At 42.0% G+C, this 26,193-nt stretch overlaps 3 protein-coding genes across 4 annotated transcripts; 2 read left to right on the plus strand and 1 right to left on the minus strand.

Moving 5' to 3' along the window:
• Positions 1-1,449: 1,449 nt before the first annotated feature.
• On the plus strand, positions 1,450-4,343 carry med31 (mediator complex subunit 31). Its single transcript, XM_085798796.1, has 4 exons — positions 1,450-1,626; positions 1,960-2,034; positions 3,787-3,883; positions 4,066-4,343. The coding sequence occupies exons 1-4, from the start codon at positions 1,617-1,619 to the stop codon at positions 4,274-4,276; spliced, it is 393 nt and encodes a 130-aa protein (XP_085654922.1). The 5' UTR covers positions 1,450-1,616; the 3' UTR covers positions 4,277-4,343.
• Positions 4,344-8,161: 3,818 nt separating this feature from the next.
• Positions 8,162-13,947, plus strand: LOC146975081 (uncharacterized). Of its 2 annotated transcripts, XM_085798798.1 has the most exons (8): positions 8,166-8,419; positions 8,515-8,653; positions 10,055-10,182; positions 10,296-10,348; positions 10,481-10,605; positions 10,684-10,791; positions 12,044-12,253; positions 13,182-13,947. In XM_085798798.1, exons 1-8 carry the CDS (start codon positions 8,214-8,216, stop codon positions 13,491-13,493), a joined length of 1,281 nt encoding a protein of 426 aa, XP_085654924.1. In that variant the 5' UTR covers positions 8,166-8,213; the 3' UTR covers positions 13,494-13,947. The 2 variants fall into 2 exon arrangements, with proteins under 2 accessions (XP_085654923.1, XP_085654924.1); XM_085798797.1 differs by having other exon boundaries at positions 8,162-8,419; positions 10,481-10,791.
• Positions 13,948-17,224: 3,277 nt separating this feature from the next.
• Positions 17,225-21,102, minus strand: LOC146975082 (P2Y purinoceptor 3). The gene is made up of 2 exons (XM_085796934.1): positions 20,343-21,102; positions 17,225-18,161 (listed from the first exon to the last, which is right to left on the minus strand). Exons 1-2 carry the CDS (start codon positions 20,807-20,809, stop codon positions 17,252-17,254), a joined length of 1,377 nt encoding a protein of 458 aa, XP_085653060.1. The 5' UTR covers positions 20,810-21,102; the 3' UTR covers positions 17,225-17,251.
• Between the last annotated feature and the right edge of the window lie 5,091 nt (positions 21,103-26,193).

Here is a 26,193-nt window from a genome sequence, read left to right on the forward strand (position 1 = left end):
AACATTTATCAATCATGTTACATGTTGACTTAAAGATGACTTTTGGTAGTTAGACTTTATTAAAAATACAAAAGGGTTCATGATTAAATTTTAGTTTCATTATTGACCAGTATTTGTCAGAGGTAGATAGAATCCAAATGCAGACATGTCATTGTTCTATAGATATTTATTTTAATTTGTACATTTTCTACAGAAGCATGAAGCCTCCTATTTAACTGGTTATGTTTTTAAATGTCATCAAAATGCATGAAGAGAACAGAAAGTGGAGTATTAAGCTGTCTTCTCCTTTGTGTCATAGCTAGACTCACAAGTTACTATGGGAAAAAGTCACTCCATTTGTGGTCACAGAGCTCCACCTGCACAGCAGCTGCAGTATTAACACTGTCCTGTGTTACAGTCAGACATCTGTTAGTTAAAATATTGATGCATGAGTAGTGTGCAGCGCATAGCGGATGAGTGTCAGTGATGCAGGTGGAAATGGGAGAAATGCCTTTAAGGACCAGAGGAGTGAAGTTAAAGGGACAACGAGGAGTTTCTATTCGGTTATAAAAAAGTCTCACGTTAATGTGGATGAATCTCCGCTACCCACACTTGTTAATGGGCCCATTTTCGATAAATATATCGTTCTGTCTCTATCGTTATTTTGTTATTATTAGTGGTGGCGGAAATGCTGGTGGAGCCGACCAGCATTTCCTTAATGAGAATAACGCAGCTGAATCGCCGTTTATGGTCGGAACTACGACGGTAACTGAACCTCTTTGAACCTCTGACTTTAATTATTGATGAATGAAAACATGAGTCTGTCTTGCGCCGGTCAAAGAATTTTACGGTGCGCGCGGAGGCTCATAAATGTAGTGTGAAAACGCTTCGCTTTTCCAAAACTCCTCGTTGTCCCTTTAATGTTGACACACTGGGTCAATGTCCAGGGTCGGTGTGATAAACATCCTGCCTGAAGTGTTTTCAACCACTGATGGGAACACAACAAGGCACATGTCATAAGGTTGAAAGGTGATGCAAGGATGGGAAAAAACCCAGTGTTACACCAATAACAGCAACATCTGGATTACTCCACCACATGTTGACCTCAGTAAACAGCTGGATAAGAGAGATGAGCCAGAACAACAACTTCCAGGGAGGTGCACAGTCCAGACTCAGTCTTTATATCAAATTTCAAAGATCTTGATATTTGTTGGTAACAAAGGGAAGAAAATTACACCACCTAGCTTAGAGTAAGCCATGCAGGCTTTTTATTATTAATATTTATTTCAAAAGGCTGAAAAACTATTGATAACTTTTTAAAATCATATTTAGACTTACAGTTTCACTACTATTTCATTTTATTTCATTTTATGCATTCCTCGTCACCTGGCGGTCGGTCCAGTAGGGGGCGGTAGTGCGTCTTTATGCTGGTTCTCCGACCAATTAGAAACACCAGAGAAAAAGACAGGAGTTGACTTCCGGTGAACATAGCACCGTAGCTTTGATGGCGGCGATTAGACCAGAAACAAAACAAAGAGCAGCAATCTTACATTTGTCGTTTGACTTCCACGTTAACGATCACCAGCGTTATCTTTAATTTCACTTCAGCTCCGTAGTGTCTTTCCACAGCGGTCGTCATGGAAACAGGTTAGTAGCTATTGTTTTTAGCCACTCGCTAGCTAATACTATGAGAAGAGGATACCGTAAACACAGTCACCGAGTTAGTCACATCTGAGACACTTTCTGGTAGTTTAGCAGAGTCGTACCTTGGTTGCTGTGTGTAGCTTTTAAACAAGCAGCATTACATTGTTCTCACTCGACTTTAGTCTACTGGGCCGTCTAATTTGAGAGGACCTGTGTGTGACGTACATTAAAACGAATAGACTCAAATAAACAACTGAACTCAAAGTCCTACAATAACAGTTTGTCCATGTGTGTTGTCTCTTTCCTTACTGTTGTATGTGTATGTGTGTGGTGCAGAGGAGCAGGCCAGGAACCGCTTCCAGTCGGAGCTGGAGTTCGTGCAGTGTCTGGCCAACCCCAACTACCTGAACTGTGAGTGACAGCTGCGCCGTGTCCATGGTTACCCAGCTGCATCTCCAGATTCACTCGTTGTGTTGCGTGTGCATCAGTTGACTGTCCTCTGAGTAACACCACTGTCTGTTTTCCTTTCAATTAGGCAAGGCAAGGCAATTTTATTTGTATAGCCCGTTTTTACAAACAGTTTGTCTCAAAGGGCTTCACATGGCATCACAACAACATCCTCTGTCCTTAGACCCTCACATCGACTGAGGAAAAACTCCATAGAAAACCCTTTTAACAGGGAAAAATCTGAGAAACCTCAGGGTGAGCAACAGAGGAGGGATCCCTCACCCAGGACGGACAGACGAGCAATAGATGTTGTTACATACCATAGAATGTGAAGAACATGGAAATGTTAACAACAAGAGGAAAGGAGAGGAGAGACTGCTATTAGTAATCCCTTTCGGCCATGTATTTGATGATGAAGTGTGATGATGATGATTTAAATTGACATGCCCGAAATAAACAAATTGATTGATTGATTGAATTAGTACAGACCCAAATTCAACGTAATGATTAAACTCACAGTGTAAACAGTAAATATCTTGTCTGATACCTTGGTCAAAGTTGTCTGAGAGCTCAAGTTTCCTGGGTTTCCCATTCTTTGGCAGGCTGCTGCTTTGTATACCCCTTTTCACTTTTTTTAGAAAACTAAAATAATACACTGATATTGATTCAAATATTGAAAAAGAGTATTTCATGTTTAACTTGATGTATTTTGGAGATCATTTCATCTTCCACCTGATGAATTGTTCACATTAACAGACATTTGGACCAGGGGTGCCCAAACTTTTGCATGACACTGTAATTCTCACAGCTACTTACTTCGTTGGCACTAAAGGGAGGTTCAGTGGAAATAATGGAATAACTCTGTTGAATAACTGTACAGTTAAAGGACAATTGCAGGCAAATTCAACCTGGGGCTCTAGTTTCTTAATATTTTACGTCTAAAAGAATGGATCTGAAGATTTTCTTTGTAATGTCTCCTGTTCTGCAGTAGTTCTGTCTGTCCCCACATCACCACAGCGGCGCAAGACTTTGCAAGCACATCTCAGTTTACCAACATGTCGGCTTTCTTGAAGTGAACAATGGGCTCTATGCACAGCTCCACTACTTCCTGAATTTAAGGCAGCTCCTTTATTTCCTGTCTTACATTATTGGACAAACTGATTAATCCAGGTGTGTCTGAGTGGTCACAATGGTCACACACCTGGATTGATCAGTTTGTCCAATAATGTAAGACAGGAAATAAAGGAACTGCCTTAAATTCAGGAAGTAGTGGAGCTGTGCATAGAGCCCATAGCATCTGACGTTGCCTTTGAAAAAGAAAATCAGTTTTGTGGGATGTAAACAGCCTAAACAGATCAGTCCTCTCCTGTTATATGCAGCTGTGGCGATGCAGGGACAGACAGAAAAGAGAAAAGAGGAGACCGCACACTTCAGCTGCCTTATGTGCTGTTTTATTTAGCACATCCAACAACAAAAAGACAGTAACGTTTCGAGCATACTGCTCTTCTTCAGACAGATGCAGGGACAGACAGAACTACTGCAGAACAGGAGACATTAAAAAGAAAATCTTCAGATTCTTTTAGACCTAAAAATATTAGGAAACTACAGCCCCAGGTTAAATTTGCCTGGAATTGTCCTTTAAAATGCAGAGCCGACAGATCCAGGAGAGAAGCAGCTTCATCACATGGAACTGACCTGGGTCTGTTTGTGTTTCAGTTTTGGCTCAGAGAGGTTTCCTGAGAGAGAGACCCTTCATCAACTACCTCAAGTACCTGCTGTACTGGAAGGAGCCGGAGTACGCCAAGTTCCTCAAGTAAGACGTCTTTATCTGTTGATTTCTGAAGATGTTCCTTTTACAAAGACATTTTAATCATCGTCCTGTGTTCTGATGTGGAGTAAAATAACAATAAAGTATGACGAAAGAAATCTAATTCCAAAGAAAGAGGACGACGAGCTGCAGCAGCTGACAGGTGGACGTGTCTCTGTCCTCTGCAGGTATCCTCACTGCCTCCACATGCTGGAGCTGCTGCAGTACGAACACTTCAGGAAGGAGCTGGTCAACGCTCAGTGCGCCAAGTTCATCGATGAGCAGCAGCTGCTGCACTGGCAGCACTACTCCAGGAAACGCACCCGGCTGCAGCAGGCGCTGGCCGAGCAGCAGCAGCAGCCGCAGCAGCCGCCGCACGGCAACGCCACCGCCAAGTGATGATATTGGAGGAGGAGGAGGAGGAGGAGGACTGTAGCTGGTTCTGGATTCTGGAGCATCAACAGTAGACCAGCATTAGTTTTCTTTTTCTTGTTGTACATACCTATAAATATGATGAGAAGGGGGTTTTGGAGCTGTGCGGACATCAAACTGTCAGTTCTCTGAGCTTCTGATGCTGACAGAGACGTTTCCAGTGACTCTGAGCCTCAGCACCTGAAACACAGTCCTGATCCAGGACCTAGACAAGGACCTAGACCAGGACCACACAGTGCTGCATCAGTGTTTGGGTTTGATGAAGCTGCTGAAAAAGAAAGTCTGTTGCTTCTCAATCAGTGACATGTGATGTATGAACTTTTTATCGTTTCTGTTTAAGTGAAATATTAGTAAAAACTTTTTGGAAGAATAATTGATGTCCAAGATCATTCATTCATCATTTAAGTGAAAAATCATTAGTTTGATCTTCATCCACACACAAACAATCTGAAAATATACGTAAATGTCATAAGGTAAAAACACACCTTACATGAAGTACAACAGGAACTGCTCAGTTTCAGTGTCCAAACTGGTCACTATTATATTTATTATTGCGTTATATTCTGATTTTTTTCTCTCTTTAACACGTGTTCATTGTACAGAATGTGTACATGCACAATGTAGGTTTGGTCTTCCATGTCTTCCTGTGCTGACAAGCTCCAGCAGCAGTTATAAGTCAGTCATGTATTAATACATTTACTAAAGTAAATGTACAATTATGCACAGCAATATATAATTTATGAATGATTATTGATGGACTCATCTATGCATTACTTTAATGTTTTAGCTGGAACAACTGGAGCCAACGGAGTTCAATCGAATCTTATTCTGTGACGCTGTAAGATCAATAATAAAAGATCAGTATAGTGTTGCTGTAAGGTTGCATGAAGTGGAAATACCTGTAAAAGCACTCAAAGCACAGTAGCCTAATATACTTTTTTACTTTACTAATGTAATTTTTTTTATTATATTTTTTGAGTGTTGAGGGGATGGGGGTTTTATTTTGAAGGAGCAGTGCCGGAAGTGGGTGCGGACATTGCGGAGGGAAACATTTCTTGCGGATACATCTCTGGGCTGGAGGCTGACTGTCTCGGTGTTACGGTGCGAATGGTCCGGTCCTGACCGAGCGGCTCCCGCGGTGTTTCCTGGTGAGAGCCGCTCTGAGAACAGCTGGAGCTACTACACAGCTGCTGCACTGCTCTGCTTCTAAAGTTTGTTTCCATTGTTTCTGCGCATGCGCGGTTCAGTTAACTGTTCGACTCGGGGGGTGATTTAATCAAATAATATCGAAGAGTTAGACTCAATGAGTATGACGGCGTTACACAATGAACCTACTGGCTCAAAGTGAAGCAGTTGAACTATTCCGTGTTTTACTGAACAGTTGTTACCCTCGCTGCTGCGGTGTCTGGGTCCAGAGTCCACACCGGGATCCGGACTGAACCTGGTCTGTGACCTGTCGCACAGGTGAAGCTGCACCTGTAGTCTCAAGGTAAGAGATAAGTCAGAGAAATAGTAAAGTATTATCTAAATTATAACTCCGTTATGTATTTATTTACTTTATATAGGCTACTTTATCATAATGGCTCATTCATAAGCAGTAGGGCAGGCTAACTGTTGGATGACGTTGAGGCAGTATTTAACCATTGACTTTGAGATTGTTTGCTCAATATAAAGTGCATAACAAAATTCATTATTATTATTATTATTATAACATTTAATAAACTGACATTATTGTTTATTTATTTTAAAGTAAAGTCTAACTTGCTAAAGTGACTCCATCTGTATTGTTACTGCTCTGTTTCCTGTGGTTATTTCATTAAAATAACAACCAAAAGTTGGAATTAAGTTCATCTTTGCAGGCCTTGAGACACTGATCCTAGAAACACAAGTGACTGACCGGGCTGGGGCAATCAATCAATCAATCAATCAATCGTTTATTTGTCATTGTCATAAATAACAACAAAATTCTGTTGGAGCATACAACTGACACAGTGTAAAAAGTGCATAGTGCAAAATGTGCAGTGGTGCAGAATCCCACGGGCATGACATGTACACAAAAAACAAGGACAAAACAGGGGCAGAGACATGGTCAGAGGTAGTGTAGTGTGTAGCCTGTGAAATGCCAGTTCACGGTTATTGTAAGGTGGGGTGTGGTTACTGTCCATATGAGGGGAGAGAGGGGAGGGGGGGGAGGGATGGAATGTAAACAAAAAAAGACAAAAACAGGGGCATCAGAAACAGAGAAACAGAGACATGGTCAGAGGTAGTGTTGTGTGTGTTGCAACAATGCAGAGACCAGTTCACAATTTTTGTAAGGTGGGGTGTGGTTACTGTCCATGTGTGTGGGGGGGGGGGGTACTGTTCAGCAGCCTCACTGCCTGAGGGTACAGGCTGTGGGCCATTCTGGTGGTTCTGGCAGATAAGGCCCTGTACCTTCTACCTGAGGGCAGCAGGGAGGTGTAGATGGTACTGATCTCTGGTAGAATCAATGGTCCCCATGATTTTCCATGATGACTTTAAAAGTGACCCTGCTACCTGTTAGCTGCATTAAGGCCTGTACATCCTCCACAAGAAAAGAGAAATGAGTTCTCTCTCCCACGGCTGCAAGAAGAGAATCATGTCATTCTTTTCTTGCGGCCCTGTTTTGGGAGTTCTCACAGCTTGTTTCTGACAAATCATCTGGGCAGAACTTTTTTCTTGTATGGTGTCTGACAGTCTGACAGCTATTGTGTGAGAAACTGGTAAAGCGTTTGACGTGTTCTGCAGGGGCAGGGCCCTATGAGGACTTCCTAGGAGTTCTGCACTTGAGTTTCTCATGAAGTATAAAATGTCCTGGTCAGAACTAACTTTGTTCTTGTTCTTGCCACCTTGAGAAAATGAATACATTTTAAGTATATTTTGGGGGCTTTTTGCCTTTACTTGATAGGACAGTTGAGAGAGACAGGAAATGGGGAGGTAAAGAGAGGGGGAACGATATGCAGCAAAGGGCCACCACATTTGGGATTCTACTGGGGCCAGCTGCAGCGAGGTTATAGCCTCATATGGGGCGCCTGCTCACCCCTCTGAGCTTTACGGCGCCCCACAAATGTCTTTGTTCTTGTGGAGTATGTACAGGCCTTTACTCTAGTTTTTTGTGTCCCTACAAACATTATTAGTCTGCTTGCCAACAATGAGTACCCGGAAATATTGAGTACCCCAAAGTTTTATGTTAGAAATAGATAGTATGGGTCCCCAGTATTCAGAAACTGCCGGATGCTAACTTATATATATTGGGCAATTAGCATAACCGACATAATTAGCATAAATTAGCATAATTGCCTATATGGGCAATATTTCAACAAAATTGACTTGGCTGATCTGGGCAATATTAGTGTGGTTTTAGGGGTTATTGATGATGCTGAATCCATTTCTGACATATCAAAATTCAAAATGGCTGTCTAAACCGGAAGTGACCAGATTTTGAAATCCATCAAAATCGGCCCACTGGCGGTTAAAATCTGGTCACTTCCGGTTTAGACAGCCATTTTGAATTTTGAAAATGTCAGAAATGGATTCAGCATCATCAATAACATCTATAACCACTCCAATGCCCAGATCAGCCAAGTCAATTTTGTTGAAATATTGCCCATATAGGCAATTATGCTAATTTATGCTAATGATGTCAGTTATGCTAATTGCCCAATATATATAAGTTAGCATCCGGCAGTTTCTGAATACTGGGGATCCATACTATCTATTTCTAACATAAAACTTTGGGGTACTCAACATTTCCGGGTTCACAATGGGGCCCTATGGCTGGCAAGTAGACTATATGTTTTTGCAGCACATGTTGCAAGACTTTTCTGAAGCTGCAGTTCGTTGACCCCTCAGGGCCACCGTACTCTGACCTGGTCTTGATTCTGGGATGGCGTTGCGGCGGGTGGCGGTGGTTGGGGCCGGGGCAGCAGGACTCTGTGCAGCCAGACACATCCTGTCCCGCCCAAACACGTTTGCCCCTCCGGTGGTGTTCGAGCTCACCGCCAACATCGGCGGCACCTGGTGTTACGAGGAGCGCGTCGGCACCTACGACAACGGCCGGCCGGTTCTCAGCAGCATGTACCGAGACCTCAGGTAGCTACATCTGCACTCAGGTGTCTTATTGTAAATGTGAACTGATGAACCAAAACACAAGGCGATGACTGTTTGACCTCCTGCCCCCCCAACAGGACCAACCTGCCCAAAGAGGTGATGATGTTCCCTGACTTCCCCTTTGACCCTCAGCTGAACAGCTTCCTGCCCCACCAGGAGGTCCAGAGGTACCTGGAGAGGTACTGCCACGGCCACCACATCCAGCCTCACATCAGGGTGAGTTCTCATGTGACCACACCACACGTCTACTAACCCTCTAAATCTGTACTCATCTGTGACCTTTTCCTTCTGTCAAATATGAAGATGCAGAGTTGAAGCTGGTGTTGAGAACCTCACAGGTAGAGTTTGACCAATAGCAAGCTTTTTGAAAAATATAACGATACAGAATATAATCTGTATAGCTTTACTACGTAGCCAGCATTTGCATCAGCAGCTGTTTAATCGCTAGTTTGTCGAGGAAACGTTGTGAATGCAGTGTCAAATCCTGTCTTTACTCATCAGCGGCTGTTTCTAAACATGGCCCAGTTTTGACCTTGCTTATATTGCTTTGCCTCATTTCTACTACTGAAATTTGTGTGCTAACCAGCTAGTATGCTAATACTAGTATTCTAATCAGTCTAACCAGTTGGCATGCTGACCATTTTAACCAGCATTTTTTTTTTTAAAGTAAGTATTAAGAAATATTATTGGGGGCTTTTTCATGCCTTTATTAGATAGTACAGTTGAGAGAGACAGCATGGGGAGGCAGAGAGAGGGGCAATGACATGTAGGAAAGGGCCGCCCAATGCGGGATTCGAACCAGGCTTGCATACTTGCCAACTCTCACACGGGAGACTCCCGATATTTAACCCTTTTTTTTAATCTCCCGGTCAGTAATTTCTTCTGCTAATCTCCTGATTTTACAGTGAAGGAAACAAGTAGATTGTGGGGGACATTTGTGCCGGTGACATGACTCAGTCACTTACTAGAGGCAGTGATACGCCAAGTAGTGTTGATACTTTTAATCTGAAGCAAATGTTGTCTGTTCCCTTTATGTTCTTCTCAGAGTACACAAGAATGCTTCATTTATGTGTTAAAATCACAAAATCTTTCTGGGGGGGAATGCACCCAGACCCCCCAACAGGGGTCTAGTGACTCACCTTCTTCACCCCTTCTGAGTTTACAGATGCATCTTCAGGTATGCACGCCTACCAGGTCACCTATGGTCAGCCTTCTGGTACTCATTTCAACAATTAAAACTGCTAAGTTTTTCATTCGTCCTCAATGGTAAACAGAATCATTTATTGAATATCAAAGAAACAACAGTTTCAGAACAAGGTTCCTTCATCAGGTTTAAAATACAAGGCAAGAAATGACGACAATTTATACGCACACCTGGAGAATGAACCCTGGTACACCGATGAAAAGAATCTCCATATTTTTCACAACCCAATGTTGGCAATATGGGCCTGCAGCGAGGACTTACGCCTCCTAACCAGCATTTTAAGCAGCATAACCAGTTAGCATGCTAATCAGTCTAAGGATCAGGATCAGGATTTTTTTATTATTTGACACTAATTTTCTGACATTTGACGAACTGAAAGACTCGAGCTTTGTTCTTCACTATGACTCCTTCAGTTCAACACGGTGGTGGAGAGCGTGACGCCCGTTGTTGAGGAGATGACGACCACATGGGAGGTGACATCATGTGATGCATCAGGTCTTCAGAAAACAGAGATCTTTGACTCAGTGTTTGTCTGCTCAGGGTGAGAAGCCACACCTTGTTTTTCTTCTTTTAATCCTAGTTAATTATGACATTTTACCTGCTGTTGCCAGACTGCTGCATTTGTCTGTTAAGATGACTGTGTTTCTTTTTCAGGCACTACTCTGACCCACACATCCCAGACATTCCAGGGGTGGAGAACTTTAAAGGTGCAGTCGACCTTCATTTGTCTGTTTGCATTAATTTAATTATAACTATGGATGTACCGAATCCAGGATTTGATTTGGATTCTGACTAATTTGGAAGATGCTAAGCTACACATGTCCTGGGTGTGTCTGCAGGGGAGGTCCTCCACAGCCACTCATATAGGTACGCTGAGCGCTTCTCAGGTCAGACTGTGGTGGTTCTGGGGGCCAAAGCTTCAGGGCTGGACATTTCCATCGAACTGGCCAAAGTCGGTGCCCAGGTAACGAACAGTGATGCAGCACTGCCAGGACGTTCCCAGGATAAAAGCCACAACCAGTTTGTGTGTTTCTCTCCCCAGGTGACTCTGAGTCACAGACGTCCTTCTCTCACCTTCCCTCTCCCCTCTGGGATCAGACAGTCCAGTCCGGTGGAGGCAGTCCAGGGTGACGGCAGCATTCGCTTCCAGGTGACTCAGTTCTGCCGCTGCTGATCCGTCCATGTTGATGTTAAAGGAGAATTCTGGTCATTTTTGACCCCTAAATCGTTTTCCTGATGGTCACCCAGTGTTGGGGGGAGCAAAAAATGCAACTAAAATTGATGCAGGCAAACCAGAGTTACACCATGGCTAGACAGCGCTAGGGATAGCGACAAAGCTAACCTAACAAAAATAAACGGTGGAGCAGTGCAGTGGTAATGTCCAAAATATCTCCAACCGTTTATTTTAATAAAGAAATCATCACAACAAGGAAAAAGTGTTTGTTTCTGTGGCGGGGAGAGCAGGCGCTCTGTGATTGGATAGTAATGTCTTTCCAGGATGTTTCAGAGTTCGGCTGTCTGAGGTGAGGGACTACATGCAAAAACACAAAGTTTATACTGTTTATAGAGAATGTGAAGTTACGTCACGTCGCTTTGCATTGTGGGACGTTGGGCGCCATCTTTGGAGGATCACGGATGTAAACACTTGCCCGTCTCCCTAAAAAAAAGTTCCCCAAAGTCGCTTAAAAGTAATCATGGTGGGACAGTATTGCTGCGTAAAAAAAAAAGCCACAGTAGTATATGCACTAATACCAAAAACGAGATGTCTGGATAAGTCAGTGGAGGGAGTAAATCTGGGTCTTGAATCCAGTCCCTCGACACCGTTAATAAGTTGTAGTTTTTCTGTGTACCTTTGTTTCTTGTTAAATTTGAGTTTATCACGATACGTTCCTCCTTCATTTCCATTCCCCTTCTCCATTTCTTTTTTCTTTTTGTCCGTCTTCCTCATCTCTTTTTCTTTCTCTTTTTCTTCTTGCTCGTTTTCCTCCGTTTTCCTCACTCTCTGTTTACGTTTGCGTTCCTCCAAAGATGGCGCCGACGTCCCACAACACAAAGCGGCGTGACGTCAGCATCACATTCTCTATACTGTACACTATATGAGTTCAGTGGTGTGTCATAAGGATTCCAGGCATGTACCATAGATATTTGATTGTTTTCTGAGTGTTTGTTGTGGTTGAAAGAATTGCCCCCATAGGTTAGCGTTGTCGCTAGCGCTAGCGCCGTCTAGCCATGGTGTAACTCCAGTTTGCCTGCATCAATTTTAGTCGCGTTTTTTGCTCCAACCAACACTGGGCGACCATCAGGACAACGATTTAGGGGTCAAAAATGGCCAGAATTCTCCTTTAAAACTGTCACACCCAGATCGTCCCTCACTTAGTGACACATTTTCTGTCCTGTGGCAGGACGGCTCCGTGACCCGGGCCGACGTCCTCATCTTCTGCACCGGGTACAACTTCAGGTATCCGTTCCTGGACGCGGAGCAGCTGGGTCTGGAGATCGAGGACCACATGGTGTCACCGCTGTACCGCTTCCTGATGCCCCCCGCCTTCCCCTCGCTGTTCCTCATCGGCATCTGCAAGATCATCTGCCCCTTCCCCCACTTCAACTGCCAGGTGAGGAACTCCTCAAGGAAACGCTCTGTGATACATGGCCCAGATCCAGTCAGAAAAAAAATGTATATACTTCGAACTTTTCAAACAAGGAAACAAGGTGATTTTGGAGAGAGAGAGAGAGAGAGAGAGAAAGAGAGAGAGAGAGAGAGAGAGAGAGAAAGAAAGAGAATCAAGCAAAGGGAAAGATGAAATTAAAGAGTCATCAAACTGCAAGGCTCCCTGGTAGACCACCTACCATTACTGTATTCAATACCAGTCCTCATAATAATCATGTGGCTTGATATTTACATTATTCCTCCTCAGCTACAAAGAAAAGATGATGTGATCTAAACCATATTTAATACAAACAAAGTTTGGATTGAACAGAAGAACACAGCACAGAACCTGTTGAGGTCTCCTCCCACTGTTGACACTGGTGACACCAAGTTGTTCAGATGGTTACACGAGCAGATACTTTAGAAGAACAATTTAATTATCATAAAGTTGTTGAATTACGTTGCATAAACCAAAGTGAGCCAGTGACAGAGTGACATTTGTGGTTAAAAAAAAGACGTCACTGCAGCTGTGGTCTTGACTGGTTTGGACACAATCCCGAGTCCAGCTCAACTCAAGGCCAGTCTTCAGTCCAAGATTGGCCTTGAGTCCTACAACACTACCTCCTGGAGTTCAGTATGGTTAAACCATGTGATGGTTGATCTTGAGCGTCAGGGTCCAGTTGCACAAAGTTCAGATTTTCCTCAAACTCCAATAGAAACTGTTGGCACACCTAGGGTTTCTCTTTAAGATTCCTTCAATTGTTCCTTTTAGAAGTTAGGGGTTTCCCCCTGGTCTCAGGCAGAGATGTTGTGTTGGATGTAGATGAGAAGGTTGTTGACAAGTTTTGCGACCAGATCTCTGCTCCGATTCTCACATCATTTTGTCTCTGAAGGTTCAGTTCGCTCTCTCCGTGCTCGACGGCTCTGTTTCTTTACCATCTCGAGCTGAGATGGAGGAAGAGGTCCACCAGCAGCTGCGAGAGAAGCTGCAGCGTGGGGTCCAGTGGCACCACCTGCTGGTCATGGATAAGGATCAGTGGGAGTACTGCCAGAAGCTGGCCAACGCCGCCGGCTTCACGCCGCTGCCCCCGGTCGTACGCAGCCTGTACGAGGAGGTGTGGCGGCAGAGACAGATCCACCCCCAGGACTACCGCAGTCTTAACTACAAGCTAATCAGTGACACCGAGTGGGAACTGATCAACTGATCAATGGAGAAATATTAGTGATCTTTACTTTAAAACTGAATGAACAACAGTTTTACACAAAAACTAAACAGATTAAAATGTAACAAGTCGCAATGACTTGAAACCGGACAGGGATGTTTCTGAAGGTCTGTCCGCCATCTTGGATCTTGCCTGAGCTCCATCAGGAAATCACTCCACCACTGAATCATCTCACCATCTACAGGATGAACTGTCATGACATTTTCTGCAAACAATTCTGCTTCCCAGAGGACAAATCATTGAGTTTGTTGATCCGGATGATCATAATGAACTTTGATTCAGACATTTATGTTCCTCTGAACTTCTCTCCTCTAGCGCCACCATCAGGTTTTGTGAACTCTTAATGAACTCATTGAAAAGATCAACAGTGTAAATATCTACACCTGCTAATCAGCAGCATGGTTGTAGTTAGCTCAAAGCGCCACTTTGCTTTTTTTTTTTACCACCTCTGATCTCAGCAATTAATTCAACAGACTGTAACTCCTGGCTACAGACAACAATCATGATTGGCTGACTGTCTTCTGATCCAGTAAAAATAGGTTAGATCTCAGGTAAAACACTAAGAAAAACCAAATCCTGCAAGTGTTGGATGATGGGTTTAGTGTGACATTACAACCCACATCACACTACACGTGGACATCTACCTTTATACTGTATAGAGCTTTAATACAAACATCTACCTTTATACTGTATGGAGCTTTAACACAAACATCGACCTTTATACTGTATGGAGCTTTAAAGGATAATTACCATTTTTTACAATCTGGACCTTATTTCTAGAATAAAATACGATCATTTACTCACCCAGATAACTTTGGTGTCATTACAAGTCGTTCCGACGAATTTAGATCCCGCCGAGAGCCCTGTATATCCATATATCTACAGGGCAGCAGAATGCAGCCTCTAAATAACACATTATCTGCTGCGAAACTTGTTCGTTTCACCAATATTTTGTTATGATAGGCTAGTGCTATTCCACTCTGAGTCCGGGGTTAGCTGTTATCAACATCCGGGGTCTGTAGGTTGACCTACTGACCTCTGACCTGGATGATGATCATATTTTATGCTAGAAATAAGGTCCAGATTGTAAAAAACTGTAATTATCCTTTAATACAAACATCTACCTTTGTATTGTATGGAGCTTTAAGTTGCTGTGTGTTGGGCTCTCAGAGCCACTGTATAGTATTAACAGGATTTATAAACATAGATACTTCAGATTTGGTGCATAACTGAAGTTTGGAAACATCCGTTGAGTATGTCATTTCTGATTATTCAGTAGTTATATATCCAGTAGTTTCTCTGTGTTTGAGCACTTTGACCTGCAGTCAGACGCAGCGGATGTGTCTGGTCCAGACAAACGGATGTGGTTGTTGGGCTTATTAATGATTTCTGACCCATGTTAACCATGAACTAGCCCGAGGACACAGACAGCTGATGTCAACATCACACTTTAATCCAGATTACTGTAACAACAACAAAAAAACATCAAAATACACGAGTGAAAAATGAGGTTTGATATCAGGGACTGACCTGAGCCTGAAATCTACAACAACAACAACAACAACAACAACAACAACAACAACAACAACAAGGTCACATGAAGCAGCAGTATCCGTCACACTCAGTGATGCATTCAGACTCCAGGTCAGTGTCACGGTCACGCAGTGACACATTCCATAAAAATGACGACCTCAGCAGCCTGTGGGCCCTCAACACAGTCACAGGTCAAAGGTCACCTCTAGTTCCTGGCTAACATGAGTACTGACTGAAAGGATTGGTTAACATGTTAATTATATCAATCATTTACCTGCTTTTCTGTTTCATGTTGGTGTAAACTCTCTGGACAAATCAAGACATTTGAAGACATCAGTCTGGACTGGATATCATCAGTTATTCGCATTCATTTCTCATTTAAAACTGAAAATTCCGTAAATCTGTTTTTGTTCCAAAACCAAAATCTTGATTTTTTTTTTTTTTTTTTAAATCTCTTAATCCTCACAGTCGATATGTTGTTTCCTTTCAGACAAAAAGAGAGAAAACCAAATTCAAAAGACAAAACTGTTAAATTTTGTTTTTCTTTTTTGCAGATTCATTTTTAATTTTTTTGGTCTTTCTCTTTTCAGACCATAAACAAAAACTAATCAGCAGAGTTAATAAAAATAATCAATATGTTTCACTTCACTGTGTTGCAAATCTTTATGCTGAGGAGTAGAGATGTATTATTCATGAAGGTGAATGTGTGGAGTTGTTTCATACAGGAGCAGCTTGTTTCCACTGTGTTTTGTATTTCTGTTTCTGAATCTTCTGGACCACTGTGGACCCACAGGATAAAACTGTGCAGAGCTACATGAACTTGAAAAGTTACTAATGATGACAACATAGTAAAAAAGATTATGCAATGTTTACTTCAGGTTTGTATTTTATTTTAGACATAAAAATATATGATTCAATTTAATTTTAGAGGTTTTGTGATTCTTGGTTGCAGTGACGATCTGTTCCTCCTACATGAGGCTCAAGGAGCTGCTCTTCCATTGTTTGTGTTTAGTGTGAACACTCCAAATTAAAGGTCTTTGAGACATTTTTTTCCTTTAGTCTGAAATCAAACCGTCTCCTGTCTGAGGCTTCACATTGAGTTCTTTTCATAGTTTTATAGTATTTATAGTTATTTTTAGTACTGACTGAAAAACAGAACATTTTAAATATTTATTTATTTATTTATTCCTTGATGAACTTTCAAATGTAAACATAAATTTAGCTCATTTCTGAATTTCAGCTAATTTTACATTATGGGAAGTTGAGTTCTTACATTTAAATGTATTTTTAATAGATGTTGGAAACATAATTAAAAAAAATAACAACAGGCGGAGCGGAGGTGGAAAGGTTTGTGTTTCAGCAAAAACAAAATGTGACAGTCCAGTGGAAACAGAGAACTGACCATAAAATCCATTATATTTCCTGAAGCATTAAGATCATCAGATCTGTGGAGCAATGACAAGAATGGAGCCACAAACAACACTCACACATCTCTCTCATTTGACAGCCTTATCCTGTTGGATCAGCTCTTTATAACAGCGGTGGGTGCTAATTAATCTGGATTTGTTTGCTAATTAGAAGTAAGTTTGAGATATGTCCTAAATTTAGATGGAAACTCAGTTTAACTGCTTGATTTTCAACCTGATTCATACGACGGAGTATTAGGGCCACATTGAGAGAAAAAAAAACACACAGACTTCGAGAATAAAGTCATCAATTTACGAGAACAAAGTCGTAAATTTAAGCGAAAAAAGTCGTACATTTCCTACGAGAAAAAAGTTATAACATTACGAGAATAAAGTCGTAAATTTCATACGAGAAAAAAGTCATAATATTACGAGAATTAAGTCGTAAATTTACGAGAATAAAGTCGTAAATTTCATATGAGAAAAGTCATAACATTATGAGAATAAAGTCGGAAATTTACAAGAAAAAAGTCATAACATTACGAGAATAAAGTCGTAAATTTACGAGAATAAAGTCGTACATTTCATACGAGAAAAAAGTCATAACTTTACGAGAAAAAAGTCGTACATTTACGAGAATAAAGTCGTAAATTTACGAGAATAAAGTCGTACATTTCATACGAGAAAAAAGTCATAACATTACAAGAATAAAGTTGTAAATTTACGAGAAAAAAGTCGTAAATTTACAATAAGTGTAGTTTCATATATTTTATTAAGAATAAAAAAAAATACTAGAATGTCCTAAAAGATGACCCTTGAAGACTTGGACTCATTCTCCATGTGCACCTCCCTCTCAACCCTCTCTGCCACCTCCTGGTCGTCTTCTCCTACCCCATCCTTTTTGAGAAGTTTCAGCGGCCACCAGAGGGAGCCGTTGTGGCGCTCTCGGCGGACGGTGTGTTCTGCCGGCCAGCAGCAGGGGGCGCCCTTATCTCCCGTCAGGAAGTAGAGGAGGGCGTTGAGCCAGGCGTTGCAGGAGGCTAGTGGCCGGGTGACCTTGTAGCAGATAGATACGGCCTTCATGGCATTGCACCCGCCGAGCTGCCCCCGCCGCAGGAGCAGGAAGAGCGTCCGAGTCACGTGGAAGGGCAGGAAACAGAGCGCAAACAGGAGCGTGATGGTGACGATGGTTTTGATAGATTTCCGCCGCCGCCGGATGTAGTGGGAGTACTGTGAGCCAGAGATAGACACTGAGGTTCTTTCCCGTTCTCTACTTTCCGTTGACGCCCCCTCCCCCACCTGACCGTCCTCACCGCCCCCTACTGAGCTTGGAGGGGAGCGCAGGGTCTGAAATATCGTCCTGACCACCTGAGAGTAGCACCAGGCAATGATGACAAAGGGCACAAAGAAACCCAGCAGGTGGAGGACGATGCCATATGGGACGTAGTCAGCAAACTCCTTATCAATGGCGTCGTCCCAGCAGTTCATATATTCCTCCCCGTCCTGTTCTCCAGTTCTGTTCCCACCGTCCTTTGGCCCCTCAGGCCCAGCAACACCACCGCCTCCTCGCCTGACGTATCCAGTCTGGGCAAACCTGAAGATGGGGCATGTGAGAATGAAGACCACTACCCACACCAAGGCACAGGTCCCCTTCACCACCCGCTTGCTCTCCAGGGTGATGGTCCTCATCGGATGGCAGATCCCCAAGTACCTGTAGAGGACAACCAGGGTGGGTTCAAATCCATCCATCCATCCATCATTTTAATCTCATTCATCTTTGAGCTTTAAAAAGTCATCAACAGACGCTCTGGATGAATGTTGCTTCAGGTTGCTCATAAAATATCTCTTGAGTAGGAGACTCGAGCAAAAACCACAGTCACAAACTGACAGTCTGTTTATTTCTACCTCTGTCTGAGGTGAAGAAACATAATGACTAATGGAAATCAATCTTGGTACAACCATGTTCAACCTGTTCTGTACATTTTGAACCAGTGTGCAGATTCAAAAAGAGTTGAACCAAATTTCAAAATTAGCAAAGTACAAAAAATGTTTTTTTCCCTAGACTGAAGTGGAGATGATGAATTTTCACCTCCAGTGTGAAATCATCAATCACACTTGTTTATCAGTCTGATTCCTCTTCCTCGGGTCATAACAAACTTTCAGGTCGGTTGTAGTTTAGTATGACTAGAGCCAAGCTCTACTCTGGTAAAAGGTTGAGTCTCATCTTTGAGGTCAAACCTGTTGGTGACCTTGGTCCTTTTCCAAACATTGCAGCTTCTAATTGGCTCAGAGGTCAATTGGAATAATGTACAACCACTTGCTACAGTGCTAGTAAAAGTTCAAATAGGAAACCAAAGGTCCTCATATTTAAGTATCACTAGCACTAGCTAGCTATATCAATTTAAGACGTCCTGAAACAGTTCTCGGAGTAGCATTCAGTTCCACATGCTCAAAAACACAAAGTCAGGGAGGGATTTCTCACAGAAATTGACTACTGTCTATGGTAGACTATAGTGTAAGCACTGCCCACAGGGTTGTTAATAAGTGAAACCTTCACCTGCTGTTGTCCCTGTCTCCCTCACCTTCACTTTCCCCTGTGGACCCTGAGATCGGACTGAGACCGTATAGGCCTAGAGCCACTGGTAGCAGTTATGCTAGCAGGCTCATTCTTGCAACAGAGCTCATGCTCCCCAGAGGTTACACCCCGCCTTTCCGAAGCCCCGTCTTTCCGACAATATACTTCCATTCATCGTAATAGCGGGGTTTTCTATTTTTTCTAAAGACCCGCTATTCCAAAAAGGCTATTGGGGGAAACCCCCAGTGCGCAGTGCGCATTGATCCTTTTTTCCTTTTTGGGGTCGGATCATGTGCATAATTAACTGCAAAACAAGCAAATACTTCATATTAATGACATATAATGTTCATTCTGCTTCTAGCCTGTCTAGCCTCTACCTGGTCTTTTTACTAAACTTAACCAACTCCTTTCTTCATTGCCTAAACCCAACCAAAGCATCTCCCTCAGTCAGCTGTCAGCACGAGCGGCGGCTGCAGCAGCCTCGTGCCCCTGTGAGCTCAAGCCGGCTTCAACCGCGCTCGAGCGGAGCAGGGGGGGGAGAAAAAAAGTGTATTTCTATTACTGTGTGGGAGATCTCCAACAACGGAGTCGGGGAGAAAGCAAGTGGGACAGATCTGCCCAGTCCCTGGGCAGCGCACGTTTCACAGACAAGCCACAAAGCAGAATGTAAACAACGTCACGCGGTTCAGCACCTTGGACATTGGACAGCTGCGAGGGGGGGGTATCGGAGTAGCGGTGTTTCGAAGTGGGGGTATTTCGGAACAGCGGGGTGTCGAAGTGGAGGTGTGTCGGAGTGGAGAGCTGTCCCCCTCCCCAGAGTCAGCACAAGAACTGTGTTAGCACAACTAGCTTGTAACAATTTGGATGATTTATATTTTGGGGGAGGGACTTGAGAGACAGAGACAATCTTGTTGCATGCAAAATTAGGGACATCCTCAAGGATGAGTCATTGGGGAAGCACATCCCGTTGGCACAACCCAAAGCACGGATTGCCGATTTGACTCTCCAATCAGGCCTGTAAGTTTGTCTGAGATGTTTTGGGCGGGACTAGATAAGCTTTTGCTTCTCCCGCTTTCCCTTTCGGCCATATGCCTGAAATAAACAAATTGATTTCCAATTTCCATATCTTTATTTGATTTGATGATTTGTATGTGTGTTTGTCTTTGTGTTTACTTTGAGCATCTGAAGTGACATATTCACCTTGTTATGTGTTTTCTGGCACTTTACTGGTTGTAATTACTGCTTACACCTGCTGAAAACCTTGGTAGTTTTTAACTTCATTTCTCACTGGTCTGGTGTGTTTCCATGGCATCTTACCTGTGCACAGAGATGCAGGTGAGGAAGAAGATGGAGCAGTAGAGGTTGAAATAGAAGAGGAAGCGTACGAGGCGGCACATGAAGTCCCCAAACACCCAGCTGTCCCTCAGCACATAGCTGGCCACCAGGAAGGGCAGCGACAGTCCGTACATCAGGTCGGTGGTGGCCAGGTTCACCATGTAGATCAGTGAAGTGTTCCAGCGCCGCCCAGCACCTCCACTGCCCCCTCCACCGCTGCAGCAGCCACCATGGTGGCGGCAGGACCGCAGCAGCACCACGGAGTTGAGGGTCAGGCTGAAGAGGAAGGTCAGCGAGTAGCAGACAGGCAGGAAGACGTACTTGTAGGATTCGTCAATGCTGCAGGACGACGGTGGGAGAGACGAGGTGTTGGGGTGGCTGCTCACCGCCACTGGTGCTGCCATCAAACTGATGTCTGGAGCGACGCTGGAGCCTCGGCTCAGTCTCATGATCAACCTCTGAAGGTTATTTGTGGCAGAGCTTGATGGGTTCAGGTTCCTCTGGCAACATCTCAGCTCCTTAACCCAGCTCAAGTCTTCTCATTCACTGAGGCTTCCTTCATTTGTCTTTCCTCTATCTATCTATCTATCTATCTATCTATCTATCTATCTATCTATCTATCTATCTATCTATCTATCTATCTATCTATCTATCTATCTATCTATCTATCTATCTATCTATCTATCTATCTATCTATCTATCTATCTATCTATCTGTTGTCCTCTGGTGGTCCATATCTCTGGTGAGGAGACTTCCTTTGGGGAAAGAAAACACAGTCATTAGTTTGGAAAAGCTCATTCACGTTGTACCTCTGCAGTTTTGCTGATGAAGACTATGTCTCGCTCAATTAGCCCCTCAATCATTAACAAAGCTTTCCGGAAACCTCTCGCCCCATTCATGTCAACTGTGTGTGGGGGGGTGGGGGCACCGGCCGTGTTCCAGCTGTTGAAGCGTTCAGGTCAGGGTTTAAATTCAAGCCTGTGTTTTTTAAACAACAACGAGTCAACTAATGTCACAACACATGTGTCAGGTGCGTCGACGACATACATTGGTACATGGTGTAAATGACTGTTCAGGACAGGATAGGAGCACACACATGAGTCATGAGAAAGAGCTTCTCTGTGGACAGAGGGGACAGAGTTTGGTTGTTGGGGATCTGAAGTGCAGTTTAAATTTTTAGAATCTAACTCTGTCGCCCAGTGAAGAGTTTTATTTATTCAACCACAACAAACCAGAATCTGGACATGAACTGCCATGAATGTCCAGATAAATTGTCATAACTTTGATGATTATCTGACTTTTGTTTTGACACAGTTCATCTGTTCAGTGCTTTGAATAATGAGCAAACCCAGCGTATTGTTGCTAATGAATGAATGAATGAATGAATGAATGGTCAAATGACATGAAATCAGATGCAGCATGCATAGAGTTCAGCTTATCTGTGTTTTGCTGCACACATCAGTTTTACTGCTCCCAGATCATCTTATATGTGATTCAGTTGAATCATATTTCCTATCGATATTTGCTTTAGTTTACTTAGTGACTGAAAACATCTGGAAAGGTTCAAAACAATAACACTGATATCATTTCAACAAATATTAAATCGTAATTATGATTATTATAATTACTTCTTGCAATTATTGCTTTACAATCAGCTTTGTATTCAGTTCCACCATAACCATAAATACACATTTTAAATGGAACCAATAGTCATGCCATTGTTTATTTAGTGGTTTCAGCTCATGAGAAACAGACTGCGCCACACCTCGTCTGTTTCAGCTTCACTTGTACGAAACATGGATCCATACCCAGTCAGACCAGACAAAAACTGTGTCTGGTCACGAGGAACTGTCCTGGTTCAGGTTCAGAATGTCACTGTGATCTGGATCAGTTCCACTGACATCCTACCTTCAACTCGTCCTCCTCGTCCACCGCCGTCCTCTGAGTCTTGTCTCGTCTTGTCCAGCCTCCTCTGCAGAGAGAAGTGCCTGTTTCGGAGGCCGAAGGGTCTCTCGGGGCTTCTCCCCTGACCTTCAGCTTCTCTGTAAATAATTAATAAGCGTTCATTCAGTCAGAACTGCAGGAATGAAACTCAATCCAGGGACTGCAGAGCAGGAGGAGGCGGCTCGCGGCTGCAGCTCCCAGCCCAGACTTTACACCGGCTCTTTACAGCAGCTGAGGTTTTAAATGAAGAAAAATAATCATTTTCAGGATTAAATTCTTTTCCCAGATGCTCATCTATTAGGGCTCAAAACCACACAGTTGTCTCAAATTTTCACTTCTTCTTTACATTTACTTCATTATTATTATGTTGTGATTTTACACTGTTTGGAGCTTGATGCAAACTATTACAACTGTGTCGTATTTGGTTCCTACCACAAAGACAGTAAACTAAACCACTTAACCTCTGTCCTAACAAAGTCATCATGCAAAATGTTAATATGCAACTAAAATCCAGGTTCATGTTCCCAAACTCCCAAGAAAATGTTTCATCTAGCTGAACCCATGCTGATATAAAGAACAAGAAGGACTGAAGCTGGTTGAGTCACAGCTCATGAAAGAGGAGAACTGGAATTATTACATTTTTAATAAGCAAGTAGACTGATATGCACAAACCCCCAATCAATAGCTGATCAATAGGCAGATTGAGATTAAAAATTCATTAAAGCACTCACCTTTTCTTCCAGAGAAACTACTGAAGCTCTCCGTGTCTGGCACTCTCCTCCTCGTCCTACCTTTCGTTATCTGTGGCTTTAATTAGCAAGCAAAGTGAATACAGTAAACACAGCGGCCCCTCCCCCTCTGCCCCCCCCCCCTCTGCCCCCGGCCCTGCTGCTCTGTTCAACCATCATCATCATCATCAACTGCGATTCATACAGTAAACACTGATTTGATCCTCTGACAGGAAACACGAACGTCACAGAGACACATGACACAACAGTGTGTGTGTTTGAACGCGCAGCAGTGTTGAGTGTGATCAAACACAGCAACACAATTGGTGTTCAAACAGCACAGGTAGCAGAGGTATTAATCAACATGAAGATGGTTAGGAGGACATTATATTCAAAATAACTTCTGGGAATAGCCTTTTGTTCCTCTTTAAATTGTGAAAAATGTCCAGAATTAATTTGCTGTACGTTCAGCTGTCACAAGTACAAAGATACTGTGGAAATTAGCAAGTATTCATGTTTTAAAATCTGGTAACCATGAATATGTCATTTTGATTTCCCTAAAACGACTTGTTTCAGGTCAACTTTCTGTCAAGAAAACATCTGTCCTAAGGGGTTAGCTTAGTTAGCCTGCTAGCTTTCAATTATTTGCTTTCCAGCTCATTTGTCATCCTCATGCTCACAGATGCTTTGTTTTTAAGCCATTTCCTCTTCATTTGTATGTTATGTATTTGTGTATTGCACTTACATGTATTTACTTTTCAGTTTTTCTCCATTGGTTTGGCTCATTTCTTGAAACAGAAATTACATTCTCAAAACAGCATGAACAAACAAACCTCCAAACCACTTGACAATTGTTCACAATAGAATTGAATTTCTCATTCATTTAATTAAATTACAAATGTCTTTGTAGGCCTACATCTTTGCAAATGATTAAGTACAGGTAGCCTACAGTTAGCACAATGTCCAAGTGAATACATATTGTTGATCTAAACTGATTGTTGATTCTCAGTCTAATGGTTGCTCTTTCCAAAACATGTCAGTATCATGAACAGCGTCTAGATTAGAACATAATACCATGAATACCAGATATGAATCTCTTTAGAACATTTGATTGATTTAATTTGATTTGGCCACATAATTTTCTTTGTTTTTGTTGATATGGTTACATTACATTGTATTGTGCTGTATACATTTTCTTTTCACTCTGATGTATGCTCTATGTACTTTATATGTGTGAATAAAAATGGTTATAATTTCCTTGGCAGTACGAGTGCAATGTGTGATGTCATGGAGGCTACTCTTACCTTAAAATCTTTTTTTTTTGTTCAGTTTTATATACAATTGTATTCTGTAAGCTAGACAAAAAAACTAGTACAGTAATAATTATCAATGAAGGACTGGGCTAAGACTGAGAGGAGGACATGAGGAATATTTCAATACTCTTCTGCCATAGTGACAAAACATCTACACACATTTTGACTTGCAGTGCTCACAGGGACGATGCATTTTGGGTGCACTGACTATTTACGTATATGAGAAAGGAATTTAGTTTTGACGTATGAGTGAACTGTTTTGGGAGAGATATGAGCTTTTGCAAGTCAGCACTGTTTTGCCAAATGCCAAGTTTTGAGAATTTAATTTCTGCTGATGGAGAAAAACTGTAATATTGCAAGGAATTTTTAAAAGTGAAGCTATGTGAGCTAATATATTGATCTATCTTATCCTTATGATTGCAACCAATTTCATTGTGCTTGCGCACTGACAACAATAAAGTCTATATCTATCCGTGTAAAACTATCTTAAACCCTTTTTTCTTTTTGAGGCTAGTCACAATAGCTACAGTAATATTAACCAATATCTGCTTAAGTGAAGTTTCTACATTAGCTACATAGCTGGCACAACTGCTAGAAGCTCCCTGACTTCCTCATACTGTAACTGACATGTTTCTCTACTACCAGCAGCAGGACAGTAAATAGAGTTTAAATTAAACTAATAATTTAAAAAGGCTTAATAAAAACACAGATAATAAGAAATAGAAATAATAACCAGGTTTCATTTTACTTAGAACACATTGGCAACACAAAAACATAAAAGTGCTGTGGATATTTTGCCTCAAAATATATTTAATAATTAATGTTTACATTCACGTAATTAATTTTTATTTACATTTTCAAAATACATCTCTAAATACTCTTAAAGTCACAGTGAAACGAAAAACAATCTGTTCTGTTAACCATCGTTTTCGGGTCAAAATATTTCTCTTATTATTCAGCACTTCTGAATTGCCCTTCAATGCCACATCCCACACCAACACCAACAAGAGGAGACATCACATTAAGCTTCATTACTCCGACACTCTCATGATAACATTTCAGTGTGACTTTAAATATATGTATGTAAAAAAAAAAGTTAACAAAGACATTGTCCCTTTACAGTACGTTGCCCTCTATTAATATGACATTCAGCTTCTTATCACAGATCAATGTGAGAAAATGTAGAAATAATCAGTATGAAAATATAATTTCTCTGTAAGGCACCAGAGGACACAGATAGAGGTGGTCTAGAAAAGCCACAGTTTAAATAAACCACAGGTTAAACGCTGCAGATCGGGAGTTGACAGAAGCAGCATGGTCTTTAGTTGGATATGTGGTGACATCAACATCAGGTTGGAGAGAAAAACTCTCAACCACTGCAGCAATATCTGATGAACATCATCACACACAATATGAAGTGGATTAATCCCTTGCATCCCTTACAAGTAAACAAAAGCATAGTTCCTACCTGTACCTTAAGTGTTTAGCTTCAGTTGAAGAGGAATGGCACCAACATTTCTAAACTCTTTAAATATTAAACATATTGGTGTAATATTAGTTTCACCAATTGTAATTAATTAACTTCAAAAGGCAGCTCAGACAGTAGTTGCATTTAAACTTGGACAGAAATGGACAGCCTAAAATCAAATATTGTTAGATTTCTTTCTTTCTTTTTTAATCTGAGGTACTATAACTGTCTAAGAGGGAGACATCTTGTTCAATAAGGACACCTTAACATTTGGTGAAATTCCTCTTTATGTTTGTTTGTTTTTAGGACAAATAACAAAATCTATGAACACAAAACAAAAAGGTTTCAGTTGTCTTGCTACAAATGCTGTATGAGTGTGC

The sequence above is a fragment of the Trachurus japonicus genome, chromosome 14 (genome assembly GCF_045865225.1).
Source record: "Trachurus japonicus isolate A0001 chromosome 14, Traja_1.0".
Lineage (NCBI taxonomy): Eukaryota > Metazoa > Chordata > Actinopteri > Carangiformes > Carangidae > Trachurus > Trachurus japonicus.